Genomic DNA, 17,770 nt, shown 5'->3' with positions numbered 1-17,770 from the left:
GCAACCCAGTTGTTTCCATGATGAGCCTATTGGCCTGAGACTCAAATACCATCTGCACCTGTCCTAAAATATCACTCAACACGTATTATTGAGTGTCTATTTTGTCTTACCCACATAAAAATAATGGTAAGGGTTAACATTTATTGAGCATTTCAGTAGACTTGACATTTCTCTTGCATGGTGTCACCATGTCTTTACATCACGGAATAGGAGAAGGACATTCATGGAAAAAGTGATAAATTGAAACAGTCCGTAGCCAGTAGTGTTGTTCCAATGCCAATTTCTTTTTAATTTTAATTTTTTTAATGTTTATTTATTTTTTGGAGAGAGAAGAGAGCATGAGTCAGGGAGGGGCAGAGAGAGAGAGACAGAATCTGAAACAGGCTCCAGGCTCTAAGCTGTCAGCACAGAGCCCAACACAGGGCTGGAACCCTTGAACCATGAGATCATGACCTGGGCCAAAGTCAGTTGCTTAACCAACTGAACCACACAAGTGCCCCTGTTAATTTCTTAGTTTTGTTCATTGTATCATGATCTTGCAAGAGGGTCTCCTGAGGGGAAGCTAGGTGAAGGGCTTCCTTTGCAACTTCTCTGCACTTTGGAAAGTATTTCAAAATTTATAATTTTTGTTTATTTATTTACTTATTTATTTATTGAGGGGGGAAGAGAGAGAGGGAGGGAGAGAATGAGCAGGAGAGGGGCATAAGGAGATGGAGAGAGAGAATCCCAAGCATGTTCCACACCCAGTGCAGAGGCCTATGCGAAGCTTGATCCCACAACCATGAGATCATGAAGTGAGCTGAAATCAAGAGTCGGACTGAGCCACCCATGTGCCCCAAATTTATGATTTTATCAAAGACTCTTCAAATATCTGCCATTTTTAATCTCCCTCGGTCTCTCCACTGCATGAAAGCTTTTGATCAGAGAATCAAAGGGAATTCTGAAACCCTTTCACATCATTTCCTCCATTCATCACCCTAAACCACAGCTCTTCTGAGTCATATTTATTGACCCTTCCGTCCCCTGAACCCCATTTGAGGTAGAATGGCTTACAGGCAGAGTGCCAGGACACTTCTGGAACATCTTAGAACGGTTGAGCTTGAACAGAGGTCAAACTCTAATTTCAGTTTCAGTATCTGAGAGGTGGGTAGAGCCCGGACACAACGCTAAACATCCTGCCACCACAGGATAGCCCCCACACACAGAGTCATCCCACCAGAATATCAGTGCTGCCAAGGTTGAGAAACCCTGCAATGCATCCCTTCCTACCCCCACATTTCCTCCAGAGCAAGGAGAGCGAGTCAGGAGGCTGCAAGAAGGACTCAAAGTCCCTTAAAAGCTCTCCTCAGGAAGGCCACATTCCCCAGCGAGGCAGTCCCACTGGGGCTCTCGTAAACCAGTTCTAGAGTCAGTTATGGGCTTGAGACCAATCCAGTCCTGCCTCCTCCCCCCAGAAGTAGGGGTAGATGCCAAAGGAAACTAGAGACTTATAATCCCATAATCAAGCCTTCGCCACTCTTCCAGGGCCCTGCCTTCACCCAGCCGTGTGCCTGAGACCTGGGGTGTCAAGTTCCCTAAGACTTTCAAGCACTTCCTCCCCCACCTCCATGGGAAAGGCAAACATGCTGTATACCCACGGACCGGTGGGGGCACCCACAGCTCCACTGGCCTCCCAGACCCTTGACCTTAGGGGCTCTCTCTCCCACCCTATCTCCTGTCACTAGAGTCCTAGGCTCACTCCATGTTTTTGCAAGCCGTTCTTGTGACCTGGCCAGTTGCAGGGCCCGGTGCCCAGAGCAGGCACAACTGGTGGGGGCTGAGGAGAGTAGGGGGAAGACTGTGGGGGCAGAAGGCAGCAGGGAAATCATTCAAACCTGAGATCTGGCAATGCCTAGGTGGCTCGGTCAGTGGAGCATGTGACTCTTGATCTCAGGGTTTTGAGTCTGAGCCCCACAATGGGTGTAGAGATTACTTAAAAATAAAATCACTAAAAAGAAAGGAAGCAAAAGACACCAAAATCTGAGATCCTTTCTCCTCCACTTCTCCCAAACTCTCCTCCAACTTCTGCCAGCTTCAGTCCTGCCCATTGCAGTCTGATTCGTGGAGGTGTGAGACAGAAAGAGAAAGAGGCAGAAAGACACTCAGAGTCAGGAGGAGACGCTGGGGGAGAAAGATGTACAGGGAGAGAGAAGCAGAAAGAGAAAAGGCACAGGGAGAATTAGAGACAGAGCAGAGACGAGACTCAGAGATGCAGAAGATGAGAGAATAAAGAGAGACAAAAGAGATTCAGAGGCAGAAGCAAAGTGAGATAGATACAGAAATTCAGAGACAAACCACGAGAGACAGAGAATGGCCAGAAGGGCTGTGACCAGGCACCAGATATCAGAAAACTCCAGCGCAGGACAGAAAGGCACTTGCTGGAGGCTACGTGCAATCCCAGGCAGAAATGAACTTGAACCCAGAAGAATAGAACCAAGTGCCTAAAACACGAAAGAGGCCCTGCCCCCACCCCTGGCTCATTTTGCCAAGCCCCGAAATCCCAGATCAGACCCAAAACCAGACTCAGAGCTCCAAATGGCAACCAAATAGAGTTTCACCCCACTCCAGGGAAATGGTCACCACCGACCACAGGGAGGGGTGTGATGCCAGCCCGAGAGAGGCGGGTAGAGGGTTCCCAAGGGATGGCACCCACCCAAGGCATCACTCCAGCTGGCTGCCAGCCTGGGCCGCTCCCAAGGTAAGGTATAAAAGTGGAAGGGATTAAAAGTCACTGGGAAAACTGGGTGTGGATGGGGCAGAAGCCGTGGACAGAGGTGATTTAAGAGCAGCCCCCAGCCCCCCAGGCACAGCCAGAGCCGCAGGGCACATGCCTGGAGCAGACCCTGCCTCCGATGTCCTGGAAGCTCAGCAGGTAAAGGGTCAGGTGCGGGCCACAGAGGAGGAGGGTGGCTCTCAAGAGAGTGGTCATCGGCTTCATCTCCCTGTCACTAAGACTCCCGTGTCACCTCCTCCAAAGGTTCTTGGGGTCTCTGAGGCCCTCTCTGGCTCTCTGTTTGTTCATTTGACCAACGTTTTAGAGCTCACAGTGGGCTGGGCACCGGCTCTCGGTGACTGGCACTTCACCCAGTGGGTGGCCTCTGTGCAGTGAGTCCCTGAGGGAAGTCCTGATTCTTTTCTTTTTTTTTAAATTTTTAATGTTTTTTATTTATATTTTGAGATACAGAGGGAGACAGTGTGAGCAGGGGAGGGTCAGAGAGAGAGGGAGACACAGAATCAGAAGCAGGCTCCAGGCTCTGAGCTGTCAGCACAGAGCCCAACGTGGGGCTCGAACCCACCAACCGTGAGATCATGACCTGAGCTGAAGCCAGACGCTCAGCCAACTGAGCCACCCAGGCGCCCCACCCTTGGTTCTTTTCTATCTGATTCTGCTTCTGCTTCTGCCCCCTTCTCTGTCTCTTGGTCTCTCTTTCTGTGTGTCTCTGTCTAATATTCTGTGTGTGTGTGTGTGTGTCTGTCTGTCTGTCTCTATGCTTCTCTCTTTTCTGTCACTCTCTCTCCCTCAGTCTGTTTAGCTCTGTCTCTCTCTTGCCCTTTCTCTTTCAGTGCCCGTCTCTAAGTCTCTCAGGAAGTATGTCTCTCTCTGTCTCTCCACCTCTCTTCTGTCTTTCTCTAGCTGTGTCCTGATTTGTCTGTCTCTGTCCCTGTGGGTCTCTATCTCTTGTCACTGTCTCTGTGTGAGAGTCAGTCTCATGACAGATGGTAGATGATGACAGACAGATGATAGACATCTACAGACATTCCAATATCCCACTGGTTTTTTCCATATCCCTCACTATCTCCATGTGTATCTCTGTCTCTGTCTCCATCTCTCCATCCATCTCTGTTTCATTGCTGTCTCTTACTGTCAGTCTCTCTGTTTTGTGACTGCCTCTGCCTCTGTTTTCTCGTGGTCTCCATGCCCTTTCTCTCCTCCTCTCTCCCCACCCCCTACTTCTGTTCCCTCAGGCTCTGGTCTTTCCCTGTCCCTGCCTCTCTCTACCTCCTCCCTTCTCTCTCTCCTTCTTAACATTTATTTATTTATTCAGAGAGAGAGCACAAGCAGGGGAGGACAGAGAGAGAGGGAGAGAGAGGATCCCCAGCAGGCTCTGCGCTGTCAGCACAGAGCCCAAGGCTGGGCTCAAACTCACAGAACCACAAGATCATGACCTGAGCGGAAATCAAGAACCCAATGCCTAACCAACCAAGACCCCCAGGTGGCCCTCCTTCCTTCTTTTCTTCTGCCCCCATTTCCAGGATGTGGGGAAGGCAAGTCCCAGGAGCTGCAGAGCAAAGGGGTCCCGCTCCCTCCCCATCCCGTGCTCTCCCACTTTGCTCCCCAGATGCCTGAGGCTGCTTTCCCCACAGACAGCATGAGCACAGCCATCTTGCTCCTGCTCCTGGTTCTCACCTGTGCGTTCCTGATGCTCACAAGGGGCAAGAGCCGGCTGCCCCCGGGCCCTAGTCCTCTCCCACTCCTGGGAAACCTGCTGCAGCTTCGCTCCCAAGACATGCTGACGTCTCTCACCAAGGTGCAAGGACCTGCCTTGGGTGAGAGGGGAGGAACAGGGGGAGGGACCCAGGGTCCCAGACACTGCCACTGCCACCCCCCCCCATGACATCTGTTTTCCTGCCCTCAGCTGAGCAAGGTGTACGGCTCTGTGTACACGGTGTACCTGGGGCCCAGGCGCGTGGTGGTCCTCAGCGGGTACCAAACCGTGAAGGAGGCCCTTGTGGACCAAGGGGACGATTTTAGTGGCCGTGGAGACTACCCCACCTTTCACAACTTCACTAAGGGCAATGGTAAGCCTGCTCCCCATCTGCTCCCCTCTCCAGCTCACTCTGCACTGAGGGAGGAGATCAGGGTAGGGGACTGCCCTCCCAATTTTAGGGACACTCAGGGCTACTGATCCCACCAGTGACACCAGCTGGGATGGAGCCCGACAGTGCTAGTCTAAGTAGACTCAGTTCCATCTTCCCCATCCCCAGATCCCACCACCATCTTGAAATGCATTTCCACACCAATCCCCCAGCTCTATCCAACTCCAACCCCATCCTCCTCCCAATCCGTATCTCTAGCCCAACCACATTATCAAATTTTCATCTCAGTCAAGTGGTCAAATTATCTAGCCCAGCCCACATTGTCCACCTTAACCCAGTCCTCATCAACCCTACCTCCATGGTCCCCATTCCAATCTCAACTTCATCTTTACCTGCAGCACTTACTTCATCTCCCTCCAACCTCCATTCCCATTATAAAACCTCTCCTAAACAAACCCTATGCTAAAATCTGTTATCAACCCCATCGGACCCTCTAGTCAAACTGAACTCCACCATTATTCTTCTCCCCAGACCCAGCCCTATCTTCTACCCCAATCACCTACCGAACTTGTCCGTCTCCAGTTCCATTTTCAACCCTAACCAAACTACCATCACCAAAACCAGCCCCACCACATACCCACCCAAACACAAGCTCAATCTCAACACCAATCTACTGGTCTTTCCCATTCTGTAAAACTCCATTCCCACCAGCAACCTCAAACTGCATTTATCATCAATTCCATAATCCCCCCTCATCCCCCATTGTCATCCCTCCTCAGTCCAAACCCAGGTTCATCCCTACCCAGCCAGCAACTCACGTCAACTCCAAACCTCTTCTATCTCAATACCCTGTCCTCCTTAGGTTTGGAAATCACCTAGTCTTCTGGGTTTTCTTTTTCTTTTTTTCCTTAAAAATTTTTTCTTAAATGTTTATTTTATTTTTGAAAAAGATCACGAGCTGGGGAGGGGCAGAGAGAGAGGAAGACACAGAATCTGAAGCAGGCTCCAGGCTCTGAGTTGTCACCTCAGAGCCTGATGCGAGGCTCAAACCCATGAACGGTGAGATCATGATCAGAATTGAATCCGAACGCTTAACCGACTGAGCCACCCAGGCGCCCTGTTTCTTTTTTTTTTTTAACATAAATCTTTTATTCAAAGGAAGCCACAAGACAAAGCCCAATAAATGACAAAGGAAAGGGAGGGGAAGAAATAGATAAAATTGGAAGAAAGTTGCGCTGATCGAAAAAGGGATCCTGGAGACCTGCATCCCCCTAAAAAAAAGCCCTGGGGCTCCTCCTATCCCCTTCACTAGGGGGGTACCAGCTGCTCCAGGATCTGGACATAAAGAACTCTAGTTAAAACCAAAGACAGGGGCATCTGGGTGGCTCAGTCGATTAAGCATCCAACTCTTTGGCTCAGGTCATGATCTCATTGTTCGTGAGATGGAGTCCCACGTCGGGCTCTGCATGTGGAGTCTACTTGGGATTCTCTCTCTCCTTCTCTCTCTCTGCTCCTCCCCCATTCATTCTCTGTCTCTGTCTCTGTCTCTCTCTCCCTCAAAATAACCTTTAAAACAAACAAAAAGTCCACCTGTTGTGTATTGAGTACACAATTCACTTTTATGTCCCCTTCCTGTGCTTGATCTAATGACCTCACCTGTCCAAGTCCACCAGGTGCAAGGATGTGGAGACAGCAGCAGTTTCTTTCTACTTTCCGCACAGAAAACATCTGGATACATACCTTATCTGTTACTAGCTCTTCCTTACATGGTACCAAGGGGAACAACAGGGTTCTGCTCCTTCCTGGGTGTGTGCCTTTGGACAAGTGGCTTCCCTCTGCCCCTGAGTTGGCCAGCATGAGAAAGCTGTTCGCTCCAAGTCAATGAGATGAGGCAGACAGTGCAAGGCAGCCAGTGTAGTGTTTTCCTCTTGAACTTCTCGTTCTCTGCTTGCTCCAGGGAAGTCAGAGATCAACACCATGGGAGACCTTATGCTATGGTAGCCCCATCACCAATCTGTGACCACCTAGCATAGTCAGGGCTGGAATGGGGAGCTGGAGGCCAGCGGCAAGCACTTGAGCCAGCCAGAGGATGACCAGCGAGGCCGTCATGGAGGAAGGGATCTCTAAGCTGAGTCCTAAGAGATGAAGACCACCGGTCAGGAGCAGACAGAGGTTGAAGAGCGTTCTGGAAGAAGGACTAGCCTGTGCAAAGACCCTGAGTCCAGAGAAAGAAGGTTCCTAGATGAAGTCCTAATGTCTCAGTGTTTATTTCTCTTGCTTTTCTCCCTTACTCGTGCTTGCATTAATTAATACGCAATCAGCAGCACCTCCTGTGGGGTAAGCCCCACATGGGACAATGCTAGGGACGTGGTGGTGACCAAGACAACCCTTCCACTCCCCATCTTCACAGCTTAGAGCACTTGATAGCCTTGTGGCCAGACAGTGATAGTCCAGGGTGATCAAGTTTGCAAAGAGGGAAGCAGAGTGATCCGGACTATGGTGAGGAAGCCCAAGGCCCTATGGAAGCTCAGAGAAGGCACCTGACCCAGCCTGGAGGGCTAGGAAGGGCTTCCCAGGAGGGGGTAGCTTCCACACTCTCAGTCTGTCTCCCAGAAGACCCAGGAAAAGGGGACTCAGGTGGCAGTGGTCTTGGAAACAAGTCATCAGTTGAGCTGGCCCCTCCCCTTCTCGCCAGGCCTCGCCTTCTCCAATGGGGACCGGTGGAAGGCTCTGAGGAGGTTCTCTATCCAGATTCTGCGGAACTTCGGGATGGGGAAGAAGAGCATCGAGGAGCGGATCCTGGAGGAAGGCAGCTTCCTGCTGGCGGAGCTACGGAAAACGGAAGGTGGGTCCTCGAACACAGTCCGTAGCCCCAACTCATCTCTGTCCTACTTAGTGGTCAGGACTGCCAGATAGTGTGCGCATGAACTGAAACCGCCCAGAGGCTTCCACTTGGCCCACAGTAAGGGTGATGCCGCCTGGAGGTGGGTCAGTTCCAGGTGCTATGTTCTCCGAGGAACAAGAGCAAGATCAGTCACGTGGTGGCCGTTCTGTCGCGCCGTCTCTGTGTGGTTTTTTGAATGCAGTTTTTATAATTGTGGTGGATGGCGATGATGATGATGCTACTCTTGACTATGCATCCCTTATGGGGCCCTGTGTTAAGCACACTTGCATGCATAAGCCCCTTGAGCCTCAGGACCCATTTTTCAGATGAGGAAACAGAGGCACAGAGATCACCTAACTGGCTTGAAATTATAAAGCTAGTCAGTGGAGAAACAAAGATATAAACCTGTGTCCTGCTGACACCGAGGTCCACACTCAGCACACAAATGCGCATTTATTGAGCGCTTCCTGGATACAAAGCAGTATACTAAACTCTTCACACATATGAACACACCCCACATCCCCTGAAACTCCAGGAAGTTATTACAGGTAATGACCCTGAGGCCCAGAAAGTTAAGTCATGTGCCCAGGAAGTGGCAGAGCTGGGATGTAAACCCAGGTCAAGGCTGCCCACCCATGGAAAAAAAAAGTTAAAAATAACCAACACTTATATGGTGCCTGCCATATGCCAGCACCATTCCAAGAATTTCGTGTACATTACCTCCTTAAACAATCACCCAAACCTAGGAAAGAAGTCCTATTTTAAACCCCATTTTAGGGGCACCTGGGGGGCTCTGTCAGCTAAGCGTCCAACTTCGGCTCAGGTCATGGTCTCACAGTTCATGGGTTCATGCTCCGCATCGGGCTCTGTGCTGACAGCTCAGAGCCTCGAGCCTGTGTCTCCCCTCTCCCTCTTTGCCCCTCCCCCACTCACGCTGTCTCTCTCTGTCTCTCAAAAATGAATAAACATTAAAAAAAAATTTTTTTAATCACATGTTCATTGGCTCTTAGAGATGAGGATGTGGACATTTTGGAGGGGGGCCTTACTCAGCCTACCACAGCACCCTGGTTTATACAGGCTCAGGATGGGCCAGGCCCTTACTCAGCCACACTTCCAGGGACTCCTTCCACCAGCCCCATGAGGAGAAGACAATCATCAAGCCCATTTTTTTATATGTTTTTTATTTATTTTTGAGAGAGAGAGAGACACCACTAGCAGAGGAGGGTCAGAGAGAGAGGGAGACACAGAATCCAAAACGGGCTCCACGCTCCGAGCTAGCTGCCAGCACAGAGCCCGACGTGGGGCTCAAACCCACGAACCCCAAGATCATGACCTGAGCCAAAGCTGGACGCTCAACCCACTGAGCCACCCAGGCACCCGTCATCAAGCCCATTTTAACAGATGAGAAAGCTGAGGTTCTGGCAAGGGAAGTCAGTTTATCCAGGTCATACAGAGATTAAAAGACCAAGCCAAAATCAAACTGTATCTCTCTAACCCCAGACTCAGGTTTCCGGGCTGTGCTGTGTGCAGCGACTAACGGGCTATTTTCTGTGATCCATTCAGTGGTCAGACCATTGGGTGTTAGATGTTGTATCGCTATGTCATTGCTGGGTGAGGCTGTAGTATTGTGCTGTGTTGCATGCTGTGTGTGTTGTTTTGTGTGGTGTGTGCTGTGGGTCGCATGGTGAAGAGTGGCCTGTTCCGTTGCCTGGTGGTGGGGTCAACGTGCCGCAGGGTGCCGTGGCTTCCGCGTTGCCAGGTACTCTTGCATCGTTGGGTCGGATGTTGCACACTCTAGCGTCATTGCCACTCAGGAATCCGGTGTGTTGCACAATGTGCCCCTTGACTCATTCTGCCCCTGTCCCTCAGGCAAGCCCTTCGACCCCACGTTTGTGCTCAGCCGCTCGGTGTCCAACATTATCTGCTCCGTGCTCTTCGGCAGCCGCTTCGACTACGACGATGAACGTCTGCTCACCATTGTCCACCTCATCAATGACAACTTCCAAATCATGAGCACCCCCTGGGGAGAGGTCAGGAGGCCTAGCTGGCGCGGGGTACAGGGCTGGGGTTCCCTCAGTCCCGGGACGTAGGGGAAACAGCGGGCAGGGAAGCGGGGGGCCGTTGACCCTGCCTGGTCCCGCCCCTTCCCGTCTGGCCCCGCCCCGCCTAGCCAAGGTCGCTCTCTCTCCAAGTTGCCATAAACACAGAGAGTCTCTGCCCCACCTCGGCCTCTCCAGAACCCAGCTGATCCTCAAGACTCCGCCCGCCGATGCCTACCTGCTCCCCCTTGACCTCACTGGCATCCGCCCCCCACACCATGCCTGACCCTCCAACCCCCTCCGACCCTCCCCCATCCGCAGTTGTACAACGTCTTTCCGAGCGTCCTGGACTGGTTACCTGGGCCGCACCGACGCCTTTTCCGGAACTTCGGGCGCCTGAAGGAGCTCATCGCCCGCAGCGTCCGCGACCACCAGGACTCCCTCGACCCCAGCTCTCCCCGCGACTTCATCGATTGCTTCCTCAGCAAGATAGCACAAGTAAGCCAGGCCTGGAAGTCTCATCTCTGGTCTGACCTGCTGCCCCTGCCTCAAACCCACGAGGATCCCGGCGTGAGAATGATCACCCAGCATCCCGGAAGTGCAGTTAGAACTGGCTCTGCCGGGCTGGAGCCTGGAGCCACTCCGGGCCACGGCCAATTAACAGCTCATTAAGAAGTCCTTAAGGATCTGTTAATGGTGGGCCCAGCGGCTAAGATTTTCTCTATCCCCCCGCCCCCTTGCACGCCCCCCAGCGTCCCTGACCAAAGAAAGTTAAACAGAGGAGGGACTGAACTGACACCCGGCCGGGGTCATGCAGATCTGAGCCTGTGGTCAGTGTCCGGGCGGGATCTTCAGGCCCCGGCTCACAGCCCAGCCCCTCAATCTCCGCAGGAGAAGCAGGACCCGCATAGCCACTTCTACATGGATACCCTGCTGATGACCACGCACAACCTGCTCTTTGGGGGCACCGAGACCGTGGGCACCACGCTGCGCCACGCCTTCCTTGTGCTCATGAAGTACCCAAAAGTGCAAGGTGCGCGCGCCCCAAGCCCGCACACAGCGCCGCGGGGCACACCGGCTGGGCACGCGTCCCCCAAGCGCCTCGGCTCGTTAGCCTCTAAGCCCCGCCCAGAATGCCAGGGAGCCCAAGCCTCCAGCTTACGTCCGGAACCCACAGCCAAACCCACAAACCCACACAGAGACCCACCCTGCCCACACGGTTCCCGCGGTCCACGCAGCCTGCCCGACCCCGTACCCCGCCCTCATGGTCTTGCTTTGCGTCCCACCTCTGACCCTGACCACACAGCACGCGTCCGGCCTCGGAGCCGGGATCTCCCAGTCCCCCTACGGCCTGGCCCTGAACCTCAGCCGCACGGCCAGCCAGAAGCATCCATCAGTCCGACCCACAGAGTCTTGCCACCGGCCCACACAGCACTGTCTGCGACCCCGCCATCTCCCCAAACCCCGCCTCTGGGCGGATCCCGGAACCCAAGTCTCCAGCACAGGGTCTATTAGGGTCCCTGCCGCCTGCCCCATCCCGGATCTCTCGGAGCTTACCCACACAGCCCACCCACTTGACCCACCCTCCAGCGGGCCAGGTCCTCCCATCCCGCACTTGGACTCCAGGCAGCCGCCAAGCCCCACCCGCCCAACCCCGCCCCTAAGAGCCTGGCACCAAACACATTTTCGCCCTCACCTACGTCTCTCATACCAACCTTTCCCTCCGTGGCCCCCGCTAACCCTCACAGGCACCTCTGCAGCGCCCCCCTACCTCCACCCCCAATACTGGGAAGCAGGGGCTGGACTCCACGCACACCAGCACACCCCTCTTCCCAACCCAGTCCAGCCCTCTGGTACCCTCGACTAGGCTCCCCTGTCCACCTCCAGCCCGTGTACAGGACGAGATCGACAGCGTTGTGGGACGCGCGCGGCTGCCGGCGCTGGAGGACCGAGCTGCCATGCCTTATACAGATGCGGTGATCCACGAGGTGCAGCGCTTCGCAGACGTCATCCCCATGAACTTGCCGCACCGCGTCATTCGGGACACCGCCTTTCGCGGCTTCCTGATACCCAAGGTGTGCTGGGCACCTGGCAATGGACATCTGGCACACTAGAAGAGGCATCCCAGATCTGCTAATGTCATCCGGGGCCCTGGCAGTCACTACTCTGGGCCTTAGCGACTGGCATCCAAAGCCCTAGCAACAGACATCTGAGGCTCTTGAAACCAGGACCTCAGCCCCTTCCCAAGATCCTATTCGGTACCATAACGGACCAGATCCTGACCTGAACTCCAGACCTCTTCCCCATGACAGGTTCCCTAACCCCTCTCCAGCACCCCCAGGGTCTAAGACTTCATCCTGGGGATCCCCTGCACCTGCACTGTCCTGAGACCTCTCCCTCTTCCCAGAAACCCCAAACCTGTTCTGACAAGGGAAGGAATCCCCCATTCCTGTGCACACAGCTTCCAGCACCCACTTGGGACCCCAGACAACGATACACATTTCCTGAATCCCTGATGGCGTCCTATGCTTCACATCCCCTTCTCAAGCCCTGGGACCTCCAGCCCTGTCTAATGGAAAGTTTAGCTTGAGAACCTTCCAGATCTTCTACCCCACTGATTCTGCCTCCCTACCCATACAGGGCACGGATATCATCACCCTCCTTAATACAGTCCACTATGACCCCAGCCAGTTCCTGACACCCCATGAATTCAACCCTGAGCATTTTCTGGATACCAACCAGTCCTTCAAGAAGAGCCCTGCCTTCATGCCCTTCTCAGCCGGTGAGAACCACAGGGACAAGAGTCAAGGGTCTTTGGAGCCCCATATTCCTATGTACACTCCTCAGTCCTTTTCTTTTTCTTACTTTATTTTGAGAGACAGCGACAGAGCACAAGCAGGAGAAGGGCATGGAGAAGGAGAGAGAGAATCCTAAGAAGTCTCTCCTCTGTCAGTGCAGAGCCTGGCTTGGGGCTCAGTCTCACCAATCCCAAGATCATGACCTGAGCCTAAATCAAGAGCCCAGATGCTTCACGTTCTAACCCACCCAGGCGCATCACACACACACACACACACACACACACACACACACACACCCATACACACACCTTTTTTTCCCTTCAGTCCTAATTCCACTCTCAAACCCTCTCACTCCATCATCCCACTGCATCCTCAGCTTTGGATGTTTTCACTCCCAACTCTAATCCTATAGGCAGATAATGACTGAAATCCTTGCTGGGGTGAGGCAGGGAGGCAGGATATTAATTCAACTTGGGAGGGGTCACCGCCTGTCTCCCCACTGGGTGGCGCAGGTGAGCAATTCTAGTGTTCCTTGGCTTTGGTCTTTATCCTGCTGAAAAATATCTTTCCTGTTTAACCCAGTAGCAGAAATGCAAAGGACGAAGGAGGAATAATAAGCCGCTTACCATATTGCCTACTGCGTGCCAGGCACTACTTTTTAAGAAGACCTATTAGAGTAGTGACTTCAGAGTCAGGTTTTACAGCCAGACCCCAGCTCAGTCATCTAGCTATAACGGTTTGGAATATGTTACTTCACCCCTCTGTGCCTCAACTTCCACATCTATAAAGTGGAGAATGATAAGGCCCACCTCTTGGAATTGTTATGAGGATTAACTTAGTATCAGTATACTGCCTAGAGGAACCTATCACATGTAGTATGACCTATATGGCATACAGTCTCACTTCTTTCCCTGAATTTACCAACAATCTAATGAGGCACTATTATCATCCCCATTTTATTTCATTTCACTTTTTTTTTATCGTCCTCATTTTACATACCCAGAAACTGGCTTGCCCAAGGTCACTGAACTAGTAACTGCAGAGTCGGGATTCGAACCCCTGAACTTGTCCTGGTATCAATCAGCCAGATCCTTCTTGGTCCCGGATTTCCTGAAAGCATCTTTAGAGATCTTTAGATGTGTGGGTCTGTGAGGTCTCCAACCATTCGCGTCATATGTTCTCCGTGAAGTTGGGACTGGAGCCCCTCTCCCCATCTCCTCTCACCGCTCCTCCGCCACCTTCCCACCCCCGCAGGTCGCCGACTGTGCCTGGGCGAGTCGCTGGCGCGCATGGAGCTCTTCCTCTACCTCACCGCCATCCTGCAGAACTTCTCGCTGCAGCCGCTGGGGGCGCCCGAGGACATCGACCTGACGCCGCTCAGCTCCGGGCTCGGCAACCTCCCGCGGCCTTTCCAGATGTGCCTGCGCGCGCGCTGACGCCGCGACCCTTCCAGACTCGCCGGAGAGCCAGCGGGGCCGCCGGGGGGCTGACCCCGTCCTCTTTTCGTCCCACTGTGCCCCTGATCCCTCTCGCTGTCACACTCATCCTCGCACCTGAGCCCGCCGCCTACCCATCCCTCCATCCCTCATCTCTCGACCTGGTCTGCGCCCCCCAGATGCAGAGAAACGCAAAGGCAAGGGAGAGTGCTGGTCTCGTTCATACTGCGCGTCCTCTTGGCGGCTCTTTGTATCATTTTCTAGTAAATTATAAAAGATCCAAGGCGCGCCTGGGTGGCTCAGTCGGTTGAACGTCCGGCTTCGGGCTCAGGTCATGATCTCGGGGTTCGTGGGTTCGAGCCCCGCGTCGGGCTCTGTGCTGCCGGCCAACTCAGAGCCTGGAGCCTGTTTTGGATTCTGTGTCTCCCTCTCTCTCTGACCCTCCCCTGCTCACGCTGTCTCTCTCTTTCAAAAATAAAATTTTAAACAACATTTAAAAAAAAAAAAAGATTCAAACTGCCTTGGCTGAATTTCAGGCTGGAGGATCCCCCAGGATGGGGGAGAGGGAATGTCTGGCTGCAGAGAAAGGAGACCCCACCCTGACTAGTTCTACCCTCACCTGTAGAGGGGTTAAAAATTGCAGAAATTGTTTCCTGGGGTAGGGCTGCGAAGGCCTGGCGACAGAGAGGCAGGGAAACCAAAACCAAGGAAGAGAAAAAGCGGCCCAGAGATGCAGTATAAAGATGGAGAGGTAAGCAGAGAGAACGCGAGAGACCAAGAGATGGGCACACACAGAGACCGAGAAATACTTACTCAGACTTACACAGCACTTCCTATTTACTCTAAAGCCCCCACTTCCATCTCCCTATGAGACAAAGCAGCATGTTACACTTCTAGAGACAGAGATGAAATGACTTGGTCAAGATCACACGGCCAGAGCAGGAGAAGCTGGGACCAGGACGCGGACTCCAACGCTGGTCCCCTCCACCTCACACGTCAGAGACACAGAGCAACACAGAGAAGTACAAGGACGGAGAAATGGGGAGACAGAGAGGAGAGAGAGACAAAGGCGGCACGCGAAATGGCCAGAGAAAGCCAGAGAGGAAGGGCGATGAAGGGGGGAAGGGAGACACCAGGAAGCCTGAAGGACCATTCTTTTGTCTTGCAATTTCTCCCCCTGGGGCGGGGACAGCAGTCCCAGGCCTGGGACCTCCCAACCTGGGACTGGACTTGTGAGTCTGACATCCTGCTGACGGAAGCTTTTCTCAATGAGCAGGCTGGCGTCTTAAGCTCCAAGGAGCCAGATTCAGAGCTGCGGGGCCCTCTGCCGCCAGCCATGGGCGGAGGTGGCTTGGGTGACCTACCCTAAATGGAGCTTCCCCAAGGCCATCCAGAAGCTGGGACACGACGTGCTCTATGGAGACTTATAGGCAGTCCCCACACCTATAGGCATCGGCTCCTTAATCCCCACGCCGTTCCCACCACGGGCCAACAAGGTGGAGGTGGAGAGAGAGAGGGAGAGACTCAGAGGTCCTGAGAAAGAAAGATGGGGAGACAGCAAAGAGAAACACATGGAAATACTGAAAAAGAGATAAGAGAGACAGGACAGACAGATGCAGAGACAGATGGGAGAGATCATGAAAACCAAAGACTAGGAGTGAGACAGAGAGACAATGGACAGATGCCCAGAGAGAAGGAAGACAAGGCGATTCTAAAACAGAGATAGAGGGGCGCCTGGGTGGCTCAGTCGGTCAAGCGTCTGACTTCAGCTCCAGTCATGGTCTTGAGGTTCATAAGATGTGGCCCTGAGTCAGGCTCTGCACTGACAGCACAGGGCCTGCTTAGGATTCTCTCTCTCCCTCTCTCTCCACCCCTCCCCTACTCATGTTCTGTCTCTCTTTCAAAATAAATAAACACACACACACACACACACACACACACACACACAAAGACCAGTCAGAGACAGACAAGAAGAGAGACAGTCACAAAGATTCAGCAAAAGACAGAGACGGAGAAAAATAGAGTCTGAATTAAAGACAGAAACAGAATGTGGGATACCGAGAGTCATGTGTTCATTCAACAAACATTTACTGAGTACGCACTGTGTATTTTAATGGTGGAGATACAGAAGTGAACAACAAATGCCAGGTTCCTATAGAGACCCAGAGAAAGCAGTTCCTCTGAAAGGCTGACACAGTGGGATGGGGCCGGTCAGGGGAGGCCACACCCCACCGCACCCCTGCTGTCTCTGGAGTCATCAGGTTCCTGGACAGAAAGGCTGACAGGTAGAGAGACTCGTAGCAGAGATAGAGGAAGGGAGACAGGGAAGGGGAGATGAAGGGTTTGGAGACAAACTGGGAGGGATCACAGATATGGACAAAAGCAGATACTGAGAGTAAACAGAAAAAGAGATGAACAAAGAAACAGAAATTGAGAGTGAAGAAGACCTTGAGAGATGAAAGAAAGGTAAATAGAGACACTGAGACACATTCCCAGAAACAAGCCCAGTTCCAAACAGTGCACAGCCCCCACCCTCTCCCCGCCTCTGGGCCCTGTGCCAGGCACCTGTCGGGAGGCAAGGCCATGTGAGGAAGGGGTGGTGGGAGGGTAGGCCTCATTCCTGAACAGTGTTTTGAGCTCTGACTCAGCCCCATCCCCAAGCCTACCCCTGGGCCCCCAGTGCCCTCCAGCCCACATCCCCAGGCGTGGCCATCAAGGCCTGGCCCCAGGTGGGGGTGCCCAGCAAGGCTTTTGGGAAACTGGAGACATGGGGTACGGTAGCATGGGTATAGGACATTTGGGGACATCTGGGAGCCAGAGCATTGGGAATAGAGGCAGCAAAGTACAAGGTGTTCAGCATGGGGGAAGGCACCCTGGAGTCACAAGAATAGGCACAGAAGTGCCAGGCTGATGTGTGCCAACAGGTTAGGGGGTTTGAGGGAGTGTCTGGTAGACAGGTACAGTACACCAGTTTCCAAGAGCCAAGGGCATGGAAGGGCTCAGGTGCAAGTCACTAGGAATCACAAGCATAGGGCACAGGAGTGCCAGGCTAATGGGTATGTCACTAGGGGTGTTTTTAGAAGTCACAAACGTATTTAGGAATCAGAAATTTCAGGGGGTCTCAGACCCAAAGGGGGCCTGGGCATTCAGAAATGCACACCAACAGGCCAAGTAAGATGGACCCAAAGGACCCAAAGGCTCAGTAGGGTGCCCCCGTTGGCCAGGTGTATAGACATGGAAGATGCAAACAAAGCTGCCAAATAGGGCAGGCTGGGCCTGGCCCAACAGTGAGAGAGCTGGGGGGCTGGGTGGAGACCATGGATTGGGGACTCTGCAGGATGAGCGGTCTCTGGAGACACCCACCTCTCCCACTCCCAGTATCCGCCCCTGCTCCACCCAAGACCCAAAGGGAATCACATAAAGGCAAAGAGGGGCAGGCATGGAGGACACGCGGCATGATGCTTACAGGCATCACAGCGCTGCTGCTGCTGCTGCTAGTACTTCTGCTGCTGGCGCTAGCCAGGCGGGGCTGGGGTGCACAAGGCACTCAGACTTGGGGTGGGGTGTCCTACCCCCCCGGGCCCACTCCGCTCCCACTGCTGGGGAACTTGCTGCAGCTGGAGTCTGGACGGCTGGACCATGCACTCATGGAGGTAGCCCAGAGAGCTGGGGGGTGGGGGGGCAGAGTGGAGGTGGGGCTGGGGCCTGGAAGACCTGGTTCTCTGAATGAAGACATGAGCGCTGTGACCCTATGAG

The 17,770-nt window shown here is 53.3% G+C and overlaps 1 protein-coding gene across 2 annotated transcripts; it reads left to right on the top strand.

Annotated features, from left to right (window-relative positions):
* Positions 1-2,789: 2,789 nt before the first annotated feature.
* Positions 2,790-14,297, top strand: LOC115281090 (cytochrome P450 2F5). Of its 2 annotated transcripts, none has more exons than XM_029926379.1 (10): positions 2,790-2,911; positions 4,380-4,568; positions 4,677-4,839; positions 7,553-7,702; positions 9,611-9,771; positions 10,102-10,278; positions 10,672-10,813; positions 11,668-11,855; positions 12,421-12,562; positions 13,833-14,297. In XM_029926379.1, exons 1-10 carry the CDS (start codon positions 2,867-2,869, stop codon positions 14,012-14,014), a joined length of 1,539 nt encoding a protein of 512 aa, XP_029782239.1. In that variant the 5' UTR covers positions 2,790-2,866; the 3' UTR covers positions 14,015-14,297. The 2 variants fall into 2 exon arrangements, with proteins under 2 accessions (XP_029782239.1, XP_029782240.1); XM_029926380.1 differs by having other exon boundaries at positions 2,828-2,911; positions 4,405-4,568.
* The last annotated feature ends 3,473 nt before the right edge of the window (positions 14,298-17,770 follow it).

This window comes from Suricata suricatta, chromosome 16, assembly GCF_006229205.1.
Source record: "Suricata suricatta isolate VVHF042 chromosome 16, meerkat_22Aug2017_6uvM2_HiC, whole genome shotgun sequence".
NCBI classification, from domain to species: Eukaryota; Metazoa; Chordata; class Mammalia; order Carnivora; family Herpestidae; genus Suricata; species Suricata suricatta.
Note: the sequence above shows the minus strand (reverse complement) of the source record. Positions and strands in the feature narration are given on the sequence as shown.

What these genes read in the sequence shown, in the direction of transcription:
- LOC115281090 (XM_029926379.1), top strand. Translation starts at nt 2,867, where the DNA reads ATGCCTGGAGCAGACCCTGCCTCCGATGTCCTGGAAGCTCAGCAG. An exon ending in ATGTCCTGGAAGCTCAGCAG is followed by an intron (nt 2,912 to 4,379) that starts GTAAAGGGTCAG and finishes TTTGCTCCCCAG; the next exon opens with ATGCCTGAGGCTGCTTTCCC. An exon ending in TCCTCAGCAAGATAGCACAA is followed by an intron (nt 10,279 to 10,671) that starts GTAAGCCAGGCC and finishes CAATCTCCGCAG; the next exon opens with GAGAAGCAGGACCCGCATAG.